This window comes from Perna viridis, chromosome 4, assembly GCF_037379345.1.
Source record: "Perna viridis isolate PV_CMFRI_1.1 ecotype Kerala chromosome 4, ASM3737934v1, whole genome shotgun sequence".
Classification (NCBI taxonomy): Eukaryota; Metazoa; Mollusca; class Bivalvia; order Mytilida; family Mytilidae; genus Perna; species Perna viridis.
This window is the reverse complement of record NC_142448.1, coordinates 5,647,959-5,668,121: the sequence shown is the minus strand read 5'-3', so window position 1 is coordinate 5,668,121 and position 20,163 is coordinate 5,647,959. Positions and strand designations below refer to the sequence as shown.

The 20,163-nt window shown below is 31.8% G+C and overlaps 1 protein-coding gene across 5 annotated transcripts in view; it reads right to left on the bottom strand.

The window, feature by feature from the left end:
• The window catches only part of LOC148618614 (uncharacterized), a 78,927-nt gene that overhangs the window by 15,638 nt on the left and 43,126 nt on the right, over positions 1-20,163 (bottom strand). For 2 of the 5 annotated variants that reach the window (XR_015921396.1, XM_088577688.1), the window contains exons 13-27: positions 19,029-19,171; positions 16,153-16,341; positions 15,366-15,462; positions 14,311-14,457; positions 13,216-13,327; positions 12,387-12,459; positions 11,537-11,654; positions 10,151-10,310; positions 9,311-9,388; positions 8,010-8,096; positions 6,473-6,521; positions 5,688-5,765; positions 4,616-4,717; positions 3,041-3,124; positions 1,525-1,653 (exon numbers count right to left, since the gene is read on the bottom strand). Coding sequence is in view for 3 of the 5 variants with exons in the window: in XM_088577688.1 (XP_088433814.1) it covers positions 1,525-1,653; positions 3,041-3,124; positions 4,616-4,717; positions 5,688-5,765; positions 6,473-6,521; positions 8,010-8,096; positions 9,311-9,388; positions 10,151-10,310; positions 11,537-11,654; positions 12,387-12,459; positions 13,216-13,327; positions 14,311-14,457; positions 15,366-15,462; positions 16,153-16,341; positions 19,029-19,171 (1,646 nt within the window). In the remaining 2 variants the exon portion in view is untranslated. Of the gene's footprint in view, positions 1-1,524; positions 1,654-3,040; positions 3,125-4,615; positions 4,718-5,687; positions 5,766-6,472; positions 6,522-8,009; positions 8,097-9,310; positions 9,389-10,150; positions 10,311-11,536; positions 11,655-12,386; positions 12,460-13,215; positions 13,328-14,310; positions 14,458-15,365; positions 15,463-16,152; positions 16,342-19,028; positions 19,172-20,163 lie in introns of those variants that run through there. The other 3 variants (XM_088577689.1, XM_088577690.1, XR_015921397.1) reach the window with 3 other exon arrangements.

Here is a 20,163-nt window from a genome sequence, read left to right as displayed (position 1 = left end):
CTATTTGCTTTGTTCTTTGTTGTATGTGTCTGTTTTCTGTGTGAAGTCTTTGTTCCTGGATTGCATTCTTTCGGATTTCCACTAGAATCTTGGTTCCCTTGATTACTCTTTGTCTGTTAATAAAACTAAGGCTCTGGGTATTTATCTAATGAAATGATTAAGAACAGTCCTATATATTCTTACAATGTTCTTCCAAGACTGCCTTCTCTATCCAGAAAAAAATATCTCCAATACATGTACAATGTGCACATGTCAAGCATGTCCCTATGTTATTCAATTTTGCAAAGTTTATATGGAAAATTTAAGTTAAATCTTGCGCATTTTTGTGGGTATAAAATCCTGTTGCTTGAGTTTCGTGTATAATGTAAAATTTCCAACATTTCTTTTGTATTCAGTGTACACCTTTCTGAACATATTCCAAAAAAGTCATAAACACAGACCTGTATTTATAACAAAACTGCGACCTGATAAATTATTTGCATGTGTGCAGGGTTCATGAGGTGCATGGATGTACAAGTAAATTCTCAACAGTCGTTTAGTAATATCTGTACTCAATAGTCTATTTGTAGTATTTGTCATGACAGGTCTAAACTAATATTGGTGCCAAGCAGTCCTGTCATGATAACTGTTGTCAACAGTTCAGCTTCTGTCGTCATTTTATATATTTGTCATATCTGTTGTTGATCCAGTTTTCAGTGGAACATACTCTTGATGACACCAATTTTATACAAGTGTATTTTTGATAAGGTCAATACTTCTTGAAAAACACTATTTAATGGGACTGGAGACAAAAATTATTTATCGCTTCAAGCTTTTTAATGCATAGAAGTAAATGGATAAATGCAAACATTCTTTACAGGGATAAGTACTTGACTTTACCAATGCATGATTACCCAATAAATTCTTTTTCTTCTCTCACTTTTTATTTTAATGTCCTCTCAATCTGAAGCTTCAATGCTTAGTTATGCACAGAAATTGGCGCTACATAACACATTTTCCATGGTCATAAAAATCATTTCACCAGTAAAATGTTGTGTTTTTCGATAGTCTATTCACCTAACATATCAATAAAGAAACACAACAGGTTCATACTAAAGAGAAAGCAAATGATAATTTATCATACTTTGTATTTGTCCCTGACCAGCTCCCTCCACTTATTGTTATCATATTTGTCTGATGAATAACGTAAAACATTACACTAAGGTGATATTGTTTTTTTCCTTTACTCAACATAAAGAGAATGAATACGCAATATAACTTATAAATTTCAATTTTGGATTTTGATAAAAACAAAGATGAAAATAATTGATTTGATATTATGTAATAATAGAAACATTTTAAGTTTACTGAAGGGAGATAATTTCATTTCTTTAAGTAGGTACTACAGAGCCCTATGTACCCTCATCCTGTCTAAAATTCTATATTATTTGTTAATGTGGCCTAATACAACTCTCCGGAAGTAAGAACATATCTTGTATAGTTTGTAGGAACAGAAAGAAATGCAACCGTTGTTGAGTAACTTACCAGTATTGGAAACCTGTCTGTCTGTGTGATTCCATCATGCAGCTGGTTACCATAAAACAGTGAGTTAGAGATGTTACTTATGTCTGGATGACATCTGTACTGTGTATGTAACATTACTGGTCTATGGCCCTATCAGAAATGTTCATATTATTTATCATATAGACAGTAGTGTTTTGTAGAATGTTCCCAGTGTAATACATTTCAATAATTCATAGGAACCTTTTTTAGGTATTAAGTTTATTTATTCAAAAACAGATAAAACATGTATATACTGAACAGTATAATAAAAAATAGTACAATAATGGAAATTAAAAAAAAATAAAATTCAATACACCTTTTAAACAATGTTGAAAAAAATTTCTTCTCTCCCCCTCCCAAACCCCATTTTTTTTATGATGGTCAGCATATGTAGGTAAATATTAGCATAACTGATTGTAAGTTCACCTATATGTCAAGTTAATTTAAATAAGTGTATTTTTCGGGTAATGTTAACTTCTTGATATCAAAACTAAATAAGAACTTCCTTCAATAAAATGTTTACTACAACTGTCCAAGTAATGTACCCGTGACCTTATGCACTGGTCACCTTATTATAACTGTCTAAGTAATATACCAAGTGAGCTTATGTACTGGTCACCTTGTTATAACTGTCTTAGTTAAGTATCCAGTGTGCTAGTGAATACGTCACTTTACTAAAACTGTCTAATTAATGTACCAAGTGTGCTTATAACTTAGCAACTTTACTAAAACTGTTTAAGTAATGTACCCAGTGTGCTCATCAATTAGCCACTTTACTAAAACTGTTTAAGTAATGTACCCAATGTGTTTATCAATTAGCTACTTTACTAAAACTGTTTAAGTAATGTACCAAGTGTGCTTATAAATTAGCCACTTTACTATAAAAGGAGTTAGCTTATTCAACTTGTTCTTTAAATATACTATACTTAGTTAAGTAATGATATCACAAATAAGAATTATTTCAATATCTTTATGTTAAAGTGGTTGCTGAAGTTATTTAAAGACGTTCACTACATTCCTGGTCATAAAATAGTTTAATGTGTTAAAACATCTTACCACAATATTTACACTCATGCAAAATGTTTGACCTAGCAAAGGTGAAAATAATACCCCATAAAAACTTTCATAGTTATAGTACTAATATTCACATTCACTTTTAATATCGATTCTGGGGGAAACTAGTCTCCAGTCTTATAGAAGACACAGTATGGATTTTTAACTTGAAGAAAACAAGACCAGTAAAAGGTATCTGAACATATGTCTACAAACATGAAAAAATCTGAAATGTGTCTATAATATTGTTTCCTAAACAAAAATCTTTGAAATACTAAATTCAAGTTTCTGTTTCATTTGTTCTCATTGCAATATCACTGATCTTATGGTGTTGACCCAAGCCAACCTCGATCTAAATAAAAAAATTCAAGAACAGATGTGAATGTGAAAGTTGTCTAAAGAGATCGATGTAATTCACCAAAGCTGCATTAAGTACATATATTACCATTAAAGTAAGTCTGTCAAATAGTGTCTGTTCTAAACCATGGTCTGTTGAGGATTCACTTCCTTGTATTGTTGGGTCAAGTTGCTGAAATTTAGATTTTTTGTGGAGCAATTAATACATTACATTGCTAATGTGAACTTTGACTTGTTCTTTCTTTTCTCCTTGTCAGACTAGGACATATATTGCAATGAAATGTGCTGATTTAAAACACAATTCAAATATTTACAATTATATTGCATTTATTATTTGAAGTCAGAATTCACTAGAGGCTCTAGAGAGCCTGAATTACTCACATCATCAAAAATAGTCTTTATAGCTTTCTAAAGCTGGCCTCTTGACCCTACTGTACTATTGTCACAAGAATCATTTAATCAATACAGAGCATCTTAGTTTTCCATCCACTTTTCATATTATAAAATAAATCTCTCATAGACATTTTCTGCCTATTCAAGGGCAATAACTCCAACACTGAGCAACATATCTTTATGAAAATTTTTGGCATAGGTCGGTGTCACCATGCTAATCAATTTCTCCGTGTAAAAAATTCAGTTAAACCCAATGGTTTTCAAGTAATTTCAACAAGTCCTCAATTTTTAGTAGTGGTAGCCACGTTTTCAACAAATAAAAAATTGATAAGGATATCCTTACAAACATTCATGCCATGTTTGGTTGCAATCCATCCTAGAAGTTGTCTCAGAGAAGAAAAAAATCCATTTTAGGACCCATAATTCATTCATAGTCAAAGGACCTTTCAGAAAATTTCAGCATAAGTCAATCCCATTATGCTGAACAATTTTGCTATCTGCCAGATATTAGCTAAACCCAAATGTTTTTGAGTTATTTGCATAATTCTTCAATTTGATCCCTATGGTCTATTCTTAGAAACAGTGGCCAAGTTTTTCACAAGATCAAAAACCCCATGCACAAATTGTTAAATATATTTTACGTAACATTCAAGCAAAGTTTTGTTTCAATCCATCCAGTAGGTTTAGAGAAGATTTTCAAAGTTTGAAATGTAAAATTCAGGAAAAAATCCAATTCAAGACCCAGAACTCATTCATTCACCAATGAATATTTCTAAAAATTACTGCACAGGTCAATCCCATCATGCTGAACAATATAACCCATGCCATATTTTAGCTAAACCAAACTGCTTTAGAATAATTTGCATAATTCTGCAATTTGACAATATTTGACCAGATAAGTGATTCAGGCTCTCTAGAGCCTCCAGTTTAGGATCAGCATGGAAATCTGTTTTTGTACTTATAAAATACATAAAATATATAAGTTTACCAAAATCATATGAAAAACATAGGCTTTACATCTATGAATTGACATAACATATGGTTACCTTACGATTTTTATACACATGCAATTTATAACTTAATCTATTAGACATTATAACATTATGTTACAAACTTCCCCCGAGTACAATTTTCCTTTATTCTACAAAGCAAAGAAAAGGAAGTATGTTTCCACTCATCTTAAAATTTCTTATAAAATAACAATCAACTCATAATACATTAGGGGCAATTATCTTGAAAAATTTCTACAATTAAAATTCCTACGATATACCTTAGGGTCACCAACTAGGACCAACTTCCTACATTTAAACTTAGCTATTGGTAACAAAGAGGCAGGTTCTGTCATCTGTGAACACTCATCTAGCAGTACAATCTATGAAGAGAATAAGTTTAGTTAGTAAATCAGTTAGTCTTGAGTGATAAAACAAAAACAAAATTTAGCTTATTTGAATTTTTTTTTCAGTTTCAAAGTGAATTTCATGATTTTGTTTACCCGTAGAATTGTTGTTGCTATTGCATATCACCTGTTCAGGAACTGTATACTAGGTTTCACATAAATAAGATACTGTTAAAATATGAATTAAAATATTTTCAACAACTTTATTGACACCTACCGTCGTTTAAATTGTCTTAAATGACTTGCTCATTCGTTTAGCGAAACGCCTTCTCCCTAAACACTGAGTCGTTAAATTCCGGTGAGATTTTAATTCTCGGTCCCAATATTTACATTGTCAAAATCGTCCATGCTTACAGTGAACAGGTTGCTAGATGTTGTTTGCTTTTAAATGGTTTCTCCAAAAATTGAAGAACCAAGAATGCATTTCAGTGTTAGTTCAGATATCTCAGATTTATCCTACCTAACAATTTACAATACTGAGAAGTTGCTCAAGCAGACGATTGTCACCAGAGTTCGATGGGAATTTACAAACTTTGTAAACAAATCGTCTCGTAGAAACCAACATTGCGGATATCAGTATGGGATTTTCCTGTAAGAATTTGTTATGCACGATTTAAGCCAATAAGCAACTCGCTGGTACTAACAAGTCATCAATATATGCAAACTATCTTCAGATTAAATAAAAGAGAGACAACCCAGGGGGGAGGTCCTGACAGTTTAAAAAGTAAAGCTTCAATTCCAGAACGGGCTGTGTGTGACATCGAGTATAGTTGGTACTGCATATCATAAGACCATATAAAGCAATACAGATGCTGAATGATTAAAAGTATGTCAATTCTACAACTCATGTTGCCAATGAAGAAATTATGTCACTAGTATTATCTGAGCACATTGTTAACCATAAGAATAGAGAAACTAAGTACAAAACTCAAACACACACACTTACTGGAAACACCATATCTTTCAAACAAGGTGCTGAACTGGAGGCACACGTCACACCAACAACTCTTACTTTATTCAGCCTCTGTAAATAAAGATACATGTGTGTATTAAATAGGGATGTCAATGCAGTCAGAAAATAATACTTAAGAGTACTGACAGCTTTTTCCTAGGCTGGTAAAAATGTAGATTTATAATACTATGCACATGAATGAGATTTGTCAGTTGTTTTCTTTAAGTTTACCTTCCTATGTGATTACATGTCTGAGATCATTAAATTTGTTGGAAATTTCAGAAAAGTTAAAAATTATCAAACATAATGTTTTATTTACAAAAGTTGAATACCAGTAAAACCATACATTATGTCATTGTAAAGAAAACACAATTATAATGTAAGATTTTATTTGGGATTAACCACTACATGGAGATCAAAGAATTACATGGTTGTTCATACAAAATATCTAATTCATAATTCACCTTGTCAAATGTTCTTGAGGAAGTTTTCTAACTAATTAATCAAAAGTACTGCAAATTAAAATACTCTCCCTAGTTGCTAATACATGTAAAAGACTCTCTCTTTCGATTAGACAGGAATGACTAATAGAAGTTGACAAAACAACAAGTCTAAGAGATGTTCTCTTTTAAGAATTTGTCTCAGGACTTAGTTTTTTAATAGATCATGATGAAGTAAAATGTTGTAATCAATTTCCGTGATTTTTCTGGGGACAATATCCTACAGGGGACTGATTAGATGCGATCATATTCGATAATCAGAAAAACTGGGATTCTCACCTTTCTATTTTCTCCTAATTTCTGTTTCTCTATGCTTTGTCTGACATTTCTGGAAAAAAGTAAAATACAACAACAAAAAAAATGGAAAACAGACATACACAAAAAAGAACACAAAATAATCTAAATAATACTTTTAAAGCAACAAAAGTAAATGAGCAACTAGGACTGCACTAAAAACTGACAGCATGGACCAGGTGTCAGTGGGTAAGTGTCCTCTGCTTTTCTAAAAAAAAAAAAAAAAAAAAAAAAAATGTTGCTGATAAAAAGAGGAAAGGGAAACTATGGCATGTTGAACAAATCGATTCTCATGGTGCAAATGGACACAAGTAATGCTGCATGAGATCATGATGACAACCATACAACTTCTGTAGTGATGACTTCAATCTTGTAGCAACATAACCCTGTTCCAGATACCAAACTCTAATAAGTCTTAACGGTACAAAGTCAGCATAGTTATGGCAAGCTCTGGTATAAAGTAGGATATGTAGGTGCTGAAGGGATGTTGCCACAGGTGAAAGGAAAATTGACAATACTGAATGAAAAGTCATTGCGTTTGTTGTCTAGATTGGTTAAAACAGAAATAAATGAACAGCTGCCTTTAAGTGTATAAATATATATGTCCCTATTTTTCCAGTGTTTTGATTTCAATAGCTCTAAAAAAGAAAAAAAAAAAAGAATTGTTAATCATCACAAAAACACACAAAAAAACCAAAAGGTTTCATGGAGACTTACATTCAACAAAAACATGTGTAATAGCCTTATTGTATTATACTTCATATAAAATTTTTCTTTTTTCATCGGTTTACAAAGATGAATTATTCTGGTATACAACTATTCCTCAGCATATTCAAGAGGGTAGTATTTTACTTGAGTATACTACCCTTCTGTCAAGAATACCACCCAATCGAACCTTAAATTTTTCTGATCCTTTCCGTTCTGTTGTCAACTTTTTCATAATTCCACCCAAACAAAAAAACATCAAGATGAGAATTTGTTAAAAACAGAAATAAATTGTGAATGAACAGTAATTTTCACTAATAAGGGCATAAAGAGGACACATCATATGTGTAAAGAGAACTTAGATTGTCCCACTACTTTCTTCTCAAGAATGGCTCGTCAAGAATGTTTAGAGAATTTACCGAATGTGAACTTAGTGATATTTAGTATAACATAACACATAATGCATGCAGTTGAGGGAGGTATACCAGAATACAACTTAATGTTCTTAAAGGCAGGCATATACGATTGGCAAGGTGTAAGCTAGATCATGTCTCTTTTGCACATATATGCAGTTTACGAAATAAGTGAAGTTTATGTGAAAAACACATACCATTTTAGACATCTGTATGCATGACTTTCAGAAAAATAAAAGAAACAACTAAATATTGTATATTAACAATGAATAGGGTCTTAATATAACTGCATGTAGCACCTAGGATTGTATTTACACATCAAACTATGTTCATGCTGGATTGTATTTACACATCAAACCATGCCGTGATATAAAGGTACATTCATTAATAAGGATGACATTTACTGTTTTTCAGTGCTTGTGAGTTCATCACTTCTTAACATCAGCTGTAAATCTTTCAACTCTTGACTGTCAGATCCTGTAGCATGTAAACTGGTAATATATATATATAAAAAATAATATAATTACAGTAAGATAACTGACATACACCAAGTGGTCAGTAAAAACAAGATGCACTTTGAATCTAGCGGTCAGTAAAACAGGTGCACTTTGAATCTAGTGGTCAGTAAAAGCAGGTGCACTTTGAAACAAGTGGTTTGTTAAAAAAAGTTGCACTTCGAATCAATCCAATAGCTATCATATCTTACCAATCTGTATTTGAAAAGTTTGTTAATAAATACTGTTTTTGGTAGAAACAAAACCTTAATGGTAGTATTGGTTTGGGAAGAAACAACCCTAAATGGTAGTATTGGTTTGGGAAGAAACAACCCTAAATGGTAGTACTGGTTTGGGTAGAAACAAACCTAAATGGTAGTACTGTTTTTGGTAGAAACAAACCTAAATGGCAGTACTGGTTTGGGAAGAAACAAACCTAAATGGTACTACTGTTTTGGGTAGAAACAAACCTAAATGTGAGTACTGTTTTTGGTAGAAAAAAACCTAAATGGGAAGAAACAAACCTGAATGGTAGTACTGTTTCTGGTAGAAACAAACCTAAATGGTAGTACATGTACTGATTTGGGTAGAAACAAACCATAATGGTAGTACTGGTTCAGGAAGAAACAAACCTAAATGGTAGTACTGTTTTAGGTAGAAACAAACCTAAATGTTAGTACTGTTTTTCGTAGAAACAAACCTAAATGGTTGTACTGTTTGTGGTAGAAACAAACCTAAATGGTAGTACTGGTTTGGGAAGAAACAAATCTTAATGTTAGTACTGTTTTTGGGTAAAAACAAACCATAATGGTAGTACTGGTTCAGGAAGAAACAAACCAAAATTGTAGTTCTGTTTTAGGTAGAAACAAACCTAAATGTTAGTACTGTTTTTGGTAGAAACAAACCTAAATGGTAGTACTGGTTTGGGTGGAAACAAACTTAAATGGTAGTACTGGTTTAGGTAGAAACAAACCTAAATGGTTGTACTGTTTTTGGTAGAAACAAATCTAAATTGTAATACTGTTTTTGGTAGAAACAAACCTAAATGGTAGTACTGGTTTGGGAAGAAACATACCTAAATTGTAGTACTGTTTTGGGTAGAAACAAATCTAAATGTTAGTACTGTTTTTGGTAGAAACAAACCTAAATAGTAGTACTGTTTTGGGTAGAAACAAATCTAAATGTTAGTACTGTTTCTGGTAGAAACAAACCTAAATGGTAGTACTGGTTTTGATATCTTCTTAACACTGCCAACTCTTACAAAATCTTCATAGCTTAAAGATAGTAACCTGGAAATAACACAATAATAGTCATCAAAACATGGGGCCAATAAAACTTACCTAAAGGTGAATCAAGCATGTAAAAAGACAAAACAAACATATTTATTCAACATTTATATAAGAGTAAAATCTAGCACACTGTAAACAAATATCATACGATCAATGCAGAATACAAAATAAAATTACTTGTAGGGAATTCAACTAGGGCCAGTCCCAATTTATAGTCACCCTCATCAAAATATTCATCCAAAACAAAATTTGAAACATTTTTTTTTCTTTTTCAATCTTGTTTGTCATTAATAGGTGTCTAAGGATTGGCTGTATTGTCTAACTAGTTCTCAAACTTATCACACATGGTTGTTTTAAATGTCAGAGTATATTGACCATGAGCCACAGAAATTGATTAACTAGAATCAATAATAATACTTATTAATTTTACTCCTTGAGTATAACTTTTATTATCATTAAATGCAAAAATTATGATTTTAAGTTTTAGGTGAAATCATCTTTGTAATGTAGTGATGGGTAGCCTCCCTATTATTGATAATAAGCCACAGTACTATTATGGGCTTTCTTCAGCACTTACAATCATATTTGGTAATTCACTCCTTCAAATTAACTATCCTATTATTATTTGTCTTACCAGTAACAATATTCTATGAACTTCATTTGACACACTGTTAAGTTTAAAGAATTGAATTTTTAAATTGAAATACATATCTACCAATAATATGACTACAAATATCAACTTCTATCAGTAGAAGATCTCACCCATTAAGTATCCTATCAACTGCTACATTAGTAGTAGAAGCTATCATTACTTTCCACTGATATGGTACCCCTGGAGTGTAACTATCATTCTTCTCAAACAACCAGACCAGAAACAGTATCACGACTGACAGCAAAAAACTCTTCCCAGCTCCAAAAACACCTATTAAAATTAAGCAAATTTTATAAGGTATTTAGCAACAGTCTGAGACATTTTATACAAAAAAATGTGTGCAATATTATGATTATGATATCCTAACTGGACAAAATCTTACTAAGTTCTGGAAAAAAAAAGATTGTAACATATCTATGCCTCACAATTGATGAGGTTTATAACCCCTACAAAATTACTTTCACGCAACTGGTGATGTAGTATGTACATCTATGCTTCATATCAATACATTTAACAAAACAAAGGAGGGAATCATTTAGCAATTCAGAGGAAACACATTCAAAATATCTTTAATTGTTGAGAAATGTTGAAAATAGTTTGGCAGGTTATTTTGGTGGGTGTAGAATTTGGCTGATTTGAAGCATAAAGATTTTCTAAAATTTTGGTGATTCTAGTTTTGACAGATGCTAAGTGGTGTTTTTAGATAGACCACTAAAATACACCAAAACTAAACCTGTGAAAAAATGCCTGCTATATGGTATCTCATACAAAAAGGGTATGTTCGAAAATATCAAAATCAACCCCCAAAACCAGTGTTCAAAATTCAATAGTTAAACATGTGTCCTTACTGAAAACAAAGTCTAAATGTTGTTCATGCATGTGTTTAATTAAAACTAAGACGAAAATTAGGTTAAGTCAGAAAAATCAGTAAAAGTATTGAAAAATAGCTTACTCAACGAGACATTTGTAAGTAGAAAACATAGAGGGCACATGTTGAACTCTTCAATATTTATAGAAAAACAGCCTTTCATATTATTACAGCTTCTGGCATAATATTCTGTTGTTCAAAGCTTCAGTTCCATACTTTTGGATTGAAAAAAACTACCCTCAAACCTCTTGTTCTCCTACAAATTCTTTGAAATAAATACAAAAGCAGCATTTTATGACATCACCATAACTTAACTATGACCATTTTGTATATGGTTTGGATATCATTTTAATTCCAAAACATGAAAAAACTAAATTAAAGAAAGAAAATTTAAATTTTCAAAAAACTACAGACCTGAAGCAAGTGTTAGTGTATCTACCCCTTTGTGATATAATGTGAACATCTGCAACTGATAACAATAAATCCTACCTAGTTTGGTAGGAGATACTTGTACAAGGTTTATCATTGAGAAATATCAAATACAAGTCTTATCATCATATTTGAATCTGATGATATATGAATAACTTCATTAAGCCAAAAAAGTAATAATCCCTGACATAAAGCCTACCATGTATTAGTAGAACATCATTATTAATTTGAGTGAACATTCTAGCTACTTGAGTTAAGGCAGTAGACTGATCTTCATTCAACTTGTACAGTTTTATCAGTTCTTCTACTTTATCATACTGAAATATTAAACAAAAATATTATAACATTCATTCTTCTATACCACACAAACACATGACACACATTATAGGTAGGTGCCACTACTTACATCATGTCCAGACAGTTGGGTGTACCTGTATCATTAAGAGATGTTTCGTAGAGTACAGATGTATACAAGAGTAATCAAGGGAACCAAGGTTATAGCAGTAATCAAAAGAATGTAATCCTGGGACAAAGTCCAGACATGGAAAACAGACATACACAACAAAGAACATAAAGTAACTAAAATCATACATAGCATACTATAGATTTATATCAAAACAAGTAGTTATTTGTCAGAAACTGACCTTACATTGTAACATCACATAAATTTGATGTCAAAGTTCATATATTGTGGCAATCATCACACAAAAGGTACCCCTGTGTTTTAATCCTTCTGATATCTTGTTGTATCACGTAACATGTATTACATATTGCTGTATCACCAACCAGTAGGTTTTATCAAACAGCAAAACAGTTACCATTTACAGATTTGACAAAACTAAGGCTAATAATGATAGCAGAGATATATTCTGTTTATAAAAATACAGAATTATCTTTAAAATTTATTTAAGTGATAATATTTTTATTTCCAAAATGTATATATGATTCCTCAGATAAACCTTATGTGGCAATACACTTTCTCTCAGTATTGTTCACTGAATTCAATCAGAAAAATAATACATTATAAGTATAGATACAGGGATACTTACTACATATTTCTCTGGGATATAAATGGTTTGCTGTCCTACGTTAGCTATAGATGGTGGTATTGACTCTGTACTACTGCAATAAATGTGTTAAATGCTACATATAGAAAATTACCAACTTTTCTTGCCCTGGGTGTATAGATTAATCTAAAATAAATTTTCCAGAAATTCAATCAGAATGAGGTTTTCATTTAATCTTTGATTTCAAGCCAACCACTTAAGTCTAGTGGAAATGTGCCTGCCTTGAGTGTGAGAGTCATACCAAAGACTTCTCTGTCAAGCACATAGTAAGAGATAGTGATAACTGGTGGGCTGAGAGTCAGTGTTCATGTGGGGTAACAGGCTGCTTCTTCTGTAAGCTAGCACATTAAAATCCTGCTCAGTATGTCAGACTAGTACAAAGCAGGGCATGATTAATTATCAGTTGTTTTAATCCTGAACTGAAATATCAGCAATGGTATGTTGAACTACAATCAGTCCAAGTTATCTTATTGGTTGAAATTTAAGTAGAGAAGATCTCAGGAAAACACAATAGATTTTTTTTATATATAAAAAAATGACCTGAAGTCAAAGAATTTTTAAAATGATTCCATAAAAGAGAGCTCTTTCTATATTTGGAGAACACCTCTTTATTGAGTATGTGCAGTTTCTACCCCGCATATTTGTGTGAATTGTGGGAAATGATAAGTGTTTATAAAACAATATACTGGTACTAATAAAAGAATAGGAAAATTAAACACAGTTGACATTCTATATAAAACTGCCAAAACAAAAACCCTTTTAGATTGCAAACTTCTACAAGAAAATTATTTATAAACCAGATTGATTTTACCTGAATAATGTATGTAAGACAGGTACACTAGTCAGGTTGACATTCTCCTCCAAGTTTTCCAGGTAACTCAGTTCTCCTGATACATTCCCAGCAAGTATGGCATGACACCTCTCTATAAATATTGGATAAAGTAATCAAAAGTTCAATGAAAGATTAATCAAGGGAACCAAGGTTCTGGTGGTAATCAAAAGAATATAGTCCAAGGATAAAGACAAGACAGGGAAAATAGATGCACACACCAATTGTGTTTCACTACCTTCGATCAAATGCCAGAGCAAATAAATTTCTTCTCAGAAATAAATTTAACTCAGGTCTCTTACAAATAACATTCAAAAACCTTTAATATAGATGATTTGAAAAATGAGTTATATTTTGTGAATTCTAAAAATCTTTGCATTTAGACGTCTCAAAACATCACATAAATTTAGTGTCCATAAAAAAAAAACCAAACTTTAATTCCATATTAATCTTTGATAAAAAGATGTGTTAATATGAACAATACTTGTTAAATTTTCCTCACTTCTACTATTCCCTTCTTTAGAAAAGTCAAGAATGCATTGTAATGAACAAATGACAGAGGTCAGTAATTAGATTATTAAGCAATTATAGATTCTGTGTAGAGGGTATATACAAACTTTCATTTGGCCAGCTAGAGGGACAGAAAGGAGAGAGGTTCTGTGTAGAGGGTATATACAAAGTTAAAGGGACAGAAAATTGAGAGTGGTTCTATGTAGAGGGTGTATACAAACTTTCATTTGGCCAGTTTGAGGGACAGAGACTTGAAATAAGGTCTACGTAGATAGTATATATAAACCTTCATTTGGCCAGTTAGAGGGACAGAAAGGAGAGAGGTTCTATGTAGAGGGTATATACAAACTTTCATTTGGCCAGTTAGAGGGACAGAAACTTGAGATGGGTTCTATGTAGAAACTTGAAATAAGTTCTACGTAGAGGGTATATACAAACTTTCATTTGCCAGTAAGAGGGACAGAAAATTAAAATAAGTTCTATGTAGAGGGTATTTACAAACTTTCATTTGGCCAGTTAGAGGGACAGAAACTCGAGATGGGTTTTATGTAGACGGTATATACAAACCTTCATTTGGCCAGTTAGAGGGACAGAAACTTGAGATGGGTTCTATTTCTACTTCATTTCCAGAAGTAGGACCATAATATGTACTTTTACAGAGAATGGTTGATGAAGATCGGAAGTCAAGGTATCTTGAAATTATCCATAAATCATCTGAAATAAATACACAAACAACTGTGTAAGACCTAAATATCTGTAAAAATTAATAACCATAACAAATATGGACCTGCATTTTTCCAATAGAGACACTGAAATACCAAGAAACATGCATAAGATAACATTAACAAAGTAAACACTATTTTTGGTCAATGAATGACATGAAGTCTTAGACATTAGACAAGCAATTTCATATGTATCAAAGTTTTTCCTATTCAAAAAAAGGTAAAACTAAAGGTGATAGACTTATCTAATTATATATAATCATAATATCCTTTATTTAAACAGGATGACATATTTAGTTACAAAACTAGTTAACAAAATGGACCCGCGATATATACATATTTACAACATAAATTTAAAAATTGACATTAAACACAATAAAATTGCTAAATAATAATAATATTACTAAAAATGATACAGGTGATACACTTCAATTAACAAAAGTACTGTTCTAAATATGACTTTTTAATAGATTCTACAGTTGTACAATTTTTTTAATCATCACTCAGCTCATTCCAGATAGCTACCAGTTATAATGAAAGTATGCTTATAACATTCTGTTTTACATTTAGGAACATACAATAAATTTTGATTGCTCTGTCTCTCACTAACTTAATGAACATATCTAAATATATTTAAATATTCTGGAACCAATATATTCATGAACTTGAAAACTAAAACTGCCTTTCTATATAGAAAAAAAAACTACTTTGTTGATAACTTCACACAGGTAGTGCATATATAAATAGACTATCTAATAAAAAACATACAAATCAGTAATAGATACATTTCTTAAGTGAGCAAACAGCAGCTTTATGTGTACCCAAGACAGGAATAGTAAAAGTTTAACTGTCTTTACACCTAAATATTAACAATTCATCCTTTATAAACTATCATCCTACCTTTAGAAAATATGGTAGAACTATCCCTTTTTGATAGCTGTATGAACAACTTCTTCTTGTTAGACACACCCATTCCCATTTTACGTTTTACCCAACTCTGAAAACATATTCTACATTAATCTGAGGTAATATAATGAGATTTAATTGTAATTCCTGGAATTCCAACTTTTCTTGCCATTCATTGGTTGTCTAGAACCACTTAAGTAAGAATACAATGAAAAAAAATACCAGTATTCATGGATGAATAAGAGGCCAATACTATAAGATGGTGTCTGCCAGCATTATTTTTCTTGAAATTATGGAATTGAAATTAAGAGTAATGATTCCCCAATGGATGTATATACATGTATAGAAATTGAAACAGATGTGCCCTTTTAAATATATGCTTGTGAAACATGTATAAGCAAGGAAAATTTAGATGATTTCAAATTTTATTTTTATTCTTAACCTTGAGTAGAATAGCCCTGCTTTAGCAAAAATTATACCAAATCAATCACATATTTTAAAATAGACCACTAATTTGAGTATCCTGCACAAGATCATTTTTCTCTTTAAATCACAATAACTGATACATTTTGAATCACAGTACTTTGACATTGAAGACATTCATTTATTTTTAAGTATAAATAATAACTTAAAAAAAACAGTTCAATTCCAGATTTTTAATAAAAAACGCTAAAGCAAAGTTAGGTTTAAAAGGTATCTTTAAAATCTACTATTGACACAACAACAGGGTCTGAACAATATTTTTGAAAAAAAAAATCTTATATTTCTAAGAATACTATACTGGTACATTTCTTTTGAAGTGGTTCATAATATTTTCTGCTGACTTCTTCAGAAAGACACAGTCACAGTAGAAGAAGATATGGTGACTCCGTACAAATGTTGTGATAGAAGATGGATCTGACAGTGTCAGTTTGTTAGCACCACTGGACCTGTTACAACCTCCTCTCTTGTCATCAACCCACTGAAAAAACTGTCAAGAAAGGTAGACAAATCATAATTTGTGTGTTTTTAATTTTATTACCTAATCCATAATTCAAGTCCATGTTTGAATCACAATGCAGTATAAAAAGCAAGATATACATCTTAGTGTGATGTTAAAATTTATTTACACCCATCTTATAAATAGGAATCTATAAACAAGAGGCTCTCAAGGAGCCTAAATTGCTCACCTGGCAAACCATGCCCTATTAACTAAGTAAGTAAAGGTACCATGCTTCGTTACCATGTTTGACAAAAAATTGCTGAAAAAGAGCATACATTGATGAATGCAGTAAGTTGAAAAGAGTACCAAAGGTACTATTAAATGTTGGAAATGCCTTCAAAGTGTTTTTAGAACCTCTGGAAAAAAATTGGGCAGGGATCCCACTATGTCCTGTCATTACACCATGTCTGAGAGGGCATTAGCCCAGTATACATTTGCTGAATAAAAAAACATAGAGTGAAGTTAAACCACAGCTATCCAAAATTTTCATCATCATCATTCATATTAGGACATCATGTTTCCTATGTAACCAATTATCGTTGAAATCAAAGCAAGTATAAAAATCAAAAGAATCTGAGCAACTGTTAAAAATGGTCACAAAATGGCCGCCTAAAAAATCATTTCAATACTGCCAGTCAACTCAGAACAACATGTTTATCTTATGAACAGCTTTCATTCTCATTACTCTTCTATAGTTGAGGAAAAAATAACAAAAATGCATTTTGACCCCTATGTTCTATTTTCAGTAATGAGTGGCCATGTTTTTTTACCGATGAAAAATTTTAAATGATCGGTTTGTGGAGGAAACCCTAAAAAATATTATGCCAACTTTTATTAAATTTTGTTGCAATTGGATTCAGAGAGTTTTGCTAAATTATAAGGTTTTTGAGTTATTTGCAAAACACAGTATTTAGATCCCCATGTACTATTTTTAGTAATGACTGCCATGTTTTTTCACCAATCAAAAATCAAAATGGTCATTTTGTTAAGGATACATTAAAAAAAAACCCAAATACCAACTATCATTGAATTCTATAAAGTAGTTTCTAAGGAGAAGATTTTTGAAAGTAATAACAGCAAAAAACATCCAAAAACGGCAAGAACTCAATCATGGGTCAACAGATTTTCACTAAAATTTGACCACAGATAGATCTCATCATGTTCCCACTTTTACCCCTTCCAAATTTGGTTAAACCTAATGGTTTTGGAGATATATACAAATAAGAGGCTCCTGGGAGCCTGAATCACTCACCTGTTAAAGTTTGTCTTTCAAGGGCAATAAATTTAACAAGGAGTTATCCAACAATTTTGATTCTATCATAATGAGCATTTCTGTGATAGAAAGTTTCTTTCTACCTATTATAGTTTTCAAGATATTGGCTGAAAACTGTAAAAAAAAACCAACCTGCCATTATTCATCTTTCAAGGGTAATAACTCTTACAAGGAGTCACCTGACAACTTTGCTCCCAGAAGACTTTTGAAGGCCTTATAATATGGATCATTTCAGCTATAGAAATAATTTTGCTAAACCTAACGGTTTAGGAGATATGTGCGAAAAACTACTGTCTCACCCCTATGTTCTATTTTTAGTAACAGCGGCCATGTTTTTCAATGGATCAAAAATCCCCACAACAGTTCTATGCAGGATACCCCAAGGACCATTCATACCATGTTTAATTCAAATTGGTCAAGTAGTGGCAGAGGAGAAAATTTTTGAAAGAAATAACATTAAAAATATCAAAAAATATTGAAAAAGGGCAATAACTCCAACATGGCCTCACAGATTACAATGAAAATTTGACCACAGGTAGATCTAATCATGCTGAACACTTTTACTCCATGTAAAAATGTGAAAAAACTACTGTCTGACCCTATGTTCTATTTCTAGTAATGATGGCCATGTTTTTTGACGGATCAAAAATCACCAAAACAGCTCTATGCAGGATACCCCAAAGAACATTCATACCAAGTATGGTTTCAATTGGTCAAGTAGTGTCAGAGGAAAAGAGTTTTGAAAAATTGTTAACGACGACAACAGATGCAAAGTGCTGGCAATAGCTTACGTGGCCTTCGGCCAGGTGAGCTAAATACTGCTGTCTGACTGCTATGTTCTATTTCTAGTAACAGTGGCCATGTTTTTTAACAGATCAAAAATTCAAACATTCGTTTTGTGCAGGATACTCTAAAGAACTATCACTATAACTTTCATCCAAATCCATAGAGTAGTTTCAGAGGAGAAGATATTTGAAGAATTGTTAACGATGATGATGACGATAGACGCCAAGTGATGGCAATAGCTCAAATGGCATACGGCTAGGTGAGCTAAAAAGAAACAAGGAGTAAATTACAGGTCTTCATATTGCCTTTTATTAGTTTAACTAAATCCCTGCACGAAAATGTAACTACATGTATTTCAATAATGGTGGTATACAGACCTTGAGACTAATCATAGCTCAAGAATAAATTGCACTAAGAATTCCCAAAACATGCCCACAATGGACAAACATTTGTATACCATATGCCTGGATAGATCAGCATAAATCAAAATGTTAATTTATATACAGAATTTTCCCCTCTCTACTTACATTCTGTATCCACCTTACACTGACTGTTTCTGGCTGCATTACAGGTGTAGAAGAATCTATCCCTGTAAGGGCCAAGATTTTATACATACCTTACACTGAGTGTTTCTGGCTGCATTACAGGTGTAGAAGAATCTATTTTTGTTAGGACCAGGTTTCTTGACCTGTATCATCTTGGAAGGTGCACCACATTTACATGCTGGATTACTGTATACTGGTCCTTTATTTTCTTTACCTGGAACATAACCAATCACATTCCTTTTGTAATTGGTGTAATTTTTTTTTTTTTTATTTTTTTACCGTGAAATATTTTTGTTAATAAACTGATAATTATTTCCTAAACCACAAAAATTGGTACTCACGAATTAAACTATATAGTGAATGATGGTTAGATATATAACGGATTCAGATTATATTGTCAGAGGACAAGGTCCGAGGTTAATATAATCTTACAGGTCCGTATATAATGTATTGACCGAGTGAAAGTCCTTAATTCATATATAACTTATGTAGATAATATATTTTGGATATGGACTTAAGTGTTCTGCTTTGTCTACAGTGCTTCTGCCATGATTGGCTGAGAGTAATTACTGAACAGAACAGTTTATATCTGGATCTAAGTTTGGGAAATATAACTTCAATATACATATAGAAACATGGCATCGATACATTTAAAAATAGAAACAAGGCTTCATGTACATGAATATCCTTTGCGTCACATGATCATAATAACAAATGAACAAAGGAGACTGTTACACCATATGTAATATATAACAATATGTGGGCAAGTAGTGAATTCAAAAGTATAGACTTGTAGCAGAAAAAACAGTTTTATAAAAGATTGCATTAGTAAAGCCTATATATAGAGCATTTTCAGGCCAATTGTTAGAATAAAATTTTTTTTTTTTTGGTATCATATGCAGCTAAGATCATTCTAGGGTGTCCTTGTCCCATTTTAAATTGTTTCTTTTGCAAACCAATTTGAGGAGAGGGTATAAAATTTGTCTACATCTGTCAACAACTCATAAAAAATTCTATGCTGTTTTATTTGACTTAATCAAGATGTGCATATTGCAAGGAATTTGGTTTTGTGAAAAAATGGAACTGATGCTCATAATGGGATACTAGTCCCCACAGTTTCTGTTTTTAGATAAGGACTTTATAGAATGTACAATGACAGTCTACTACATTTTGTCACAGAGCAATTTCAAAATATGTTCATTGGTA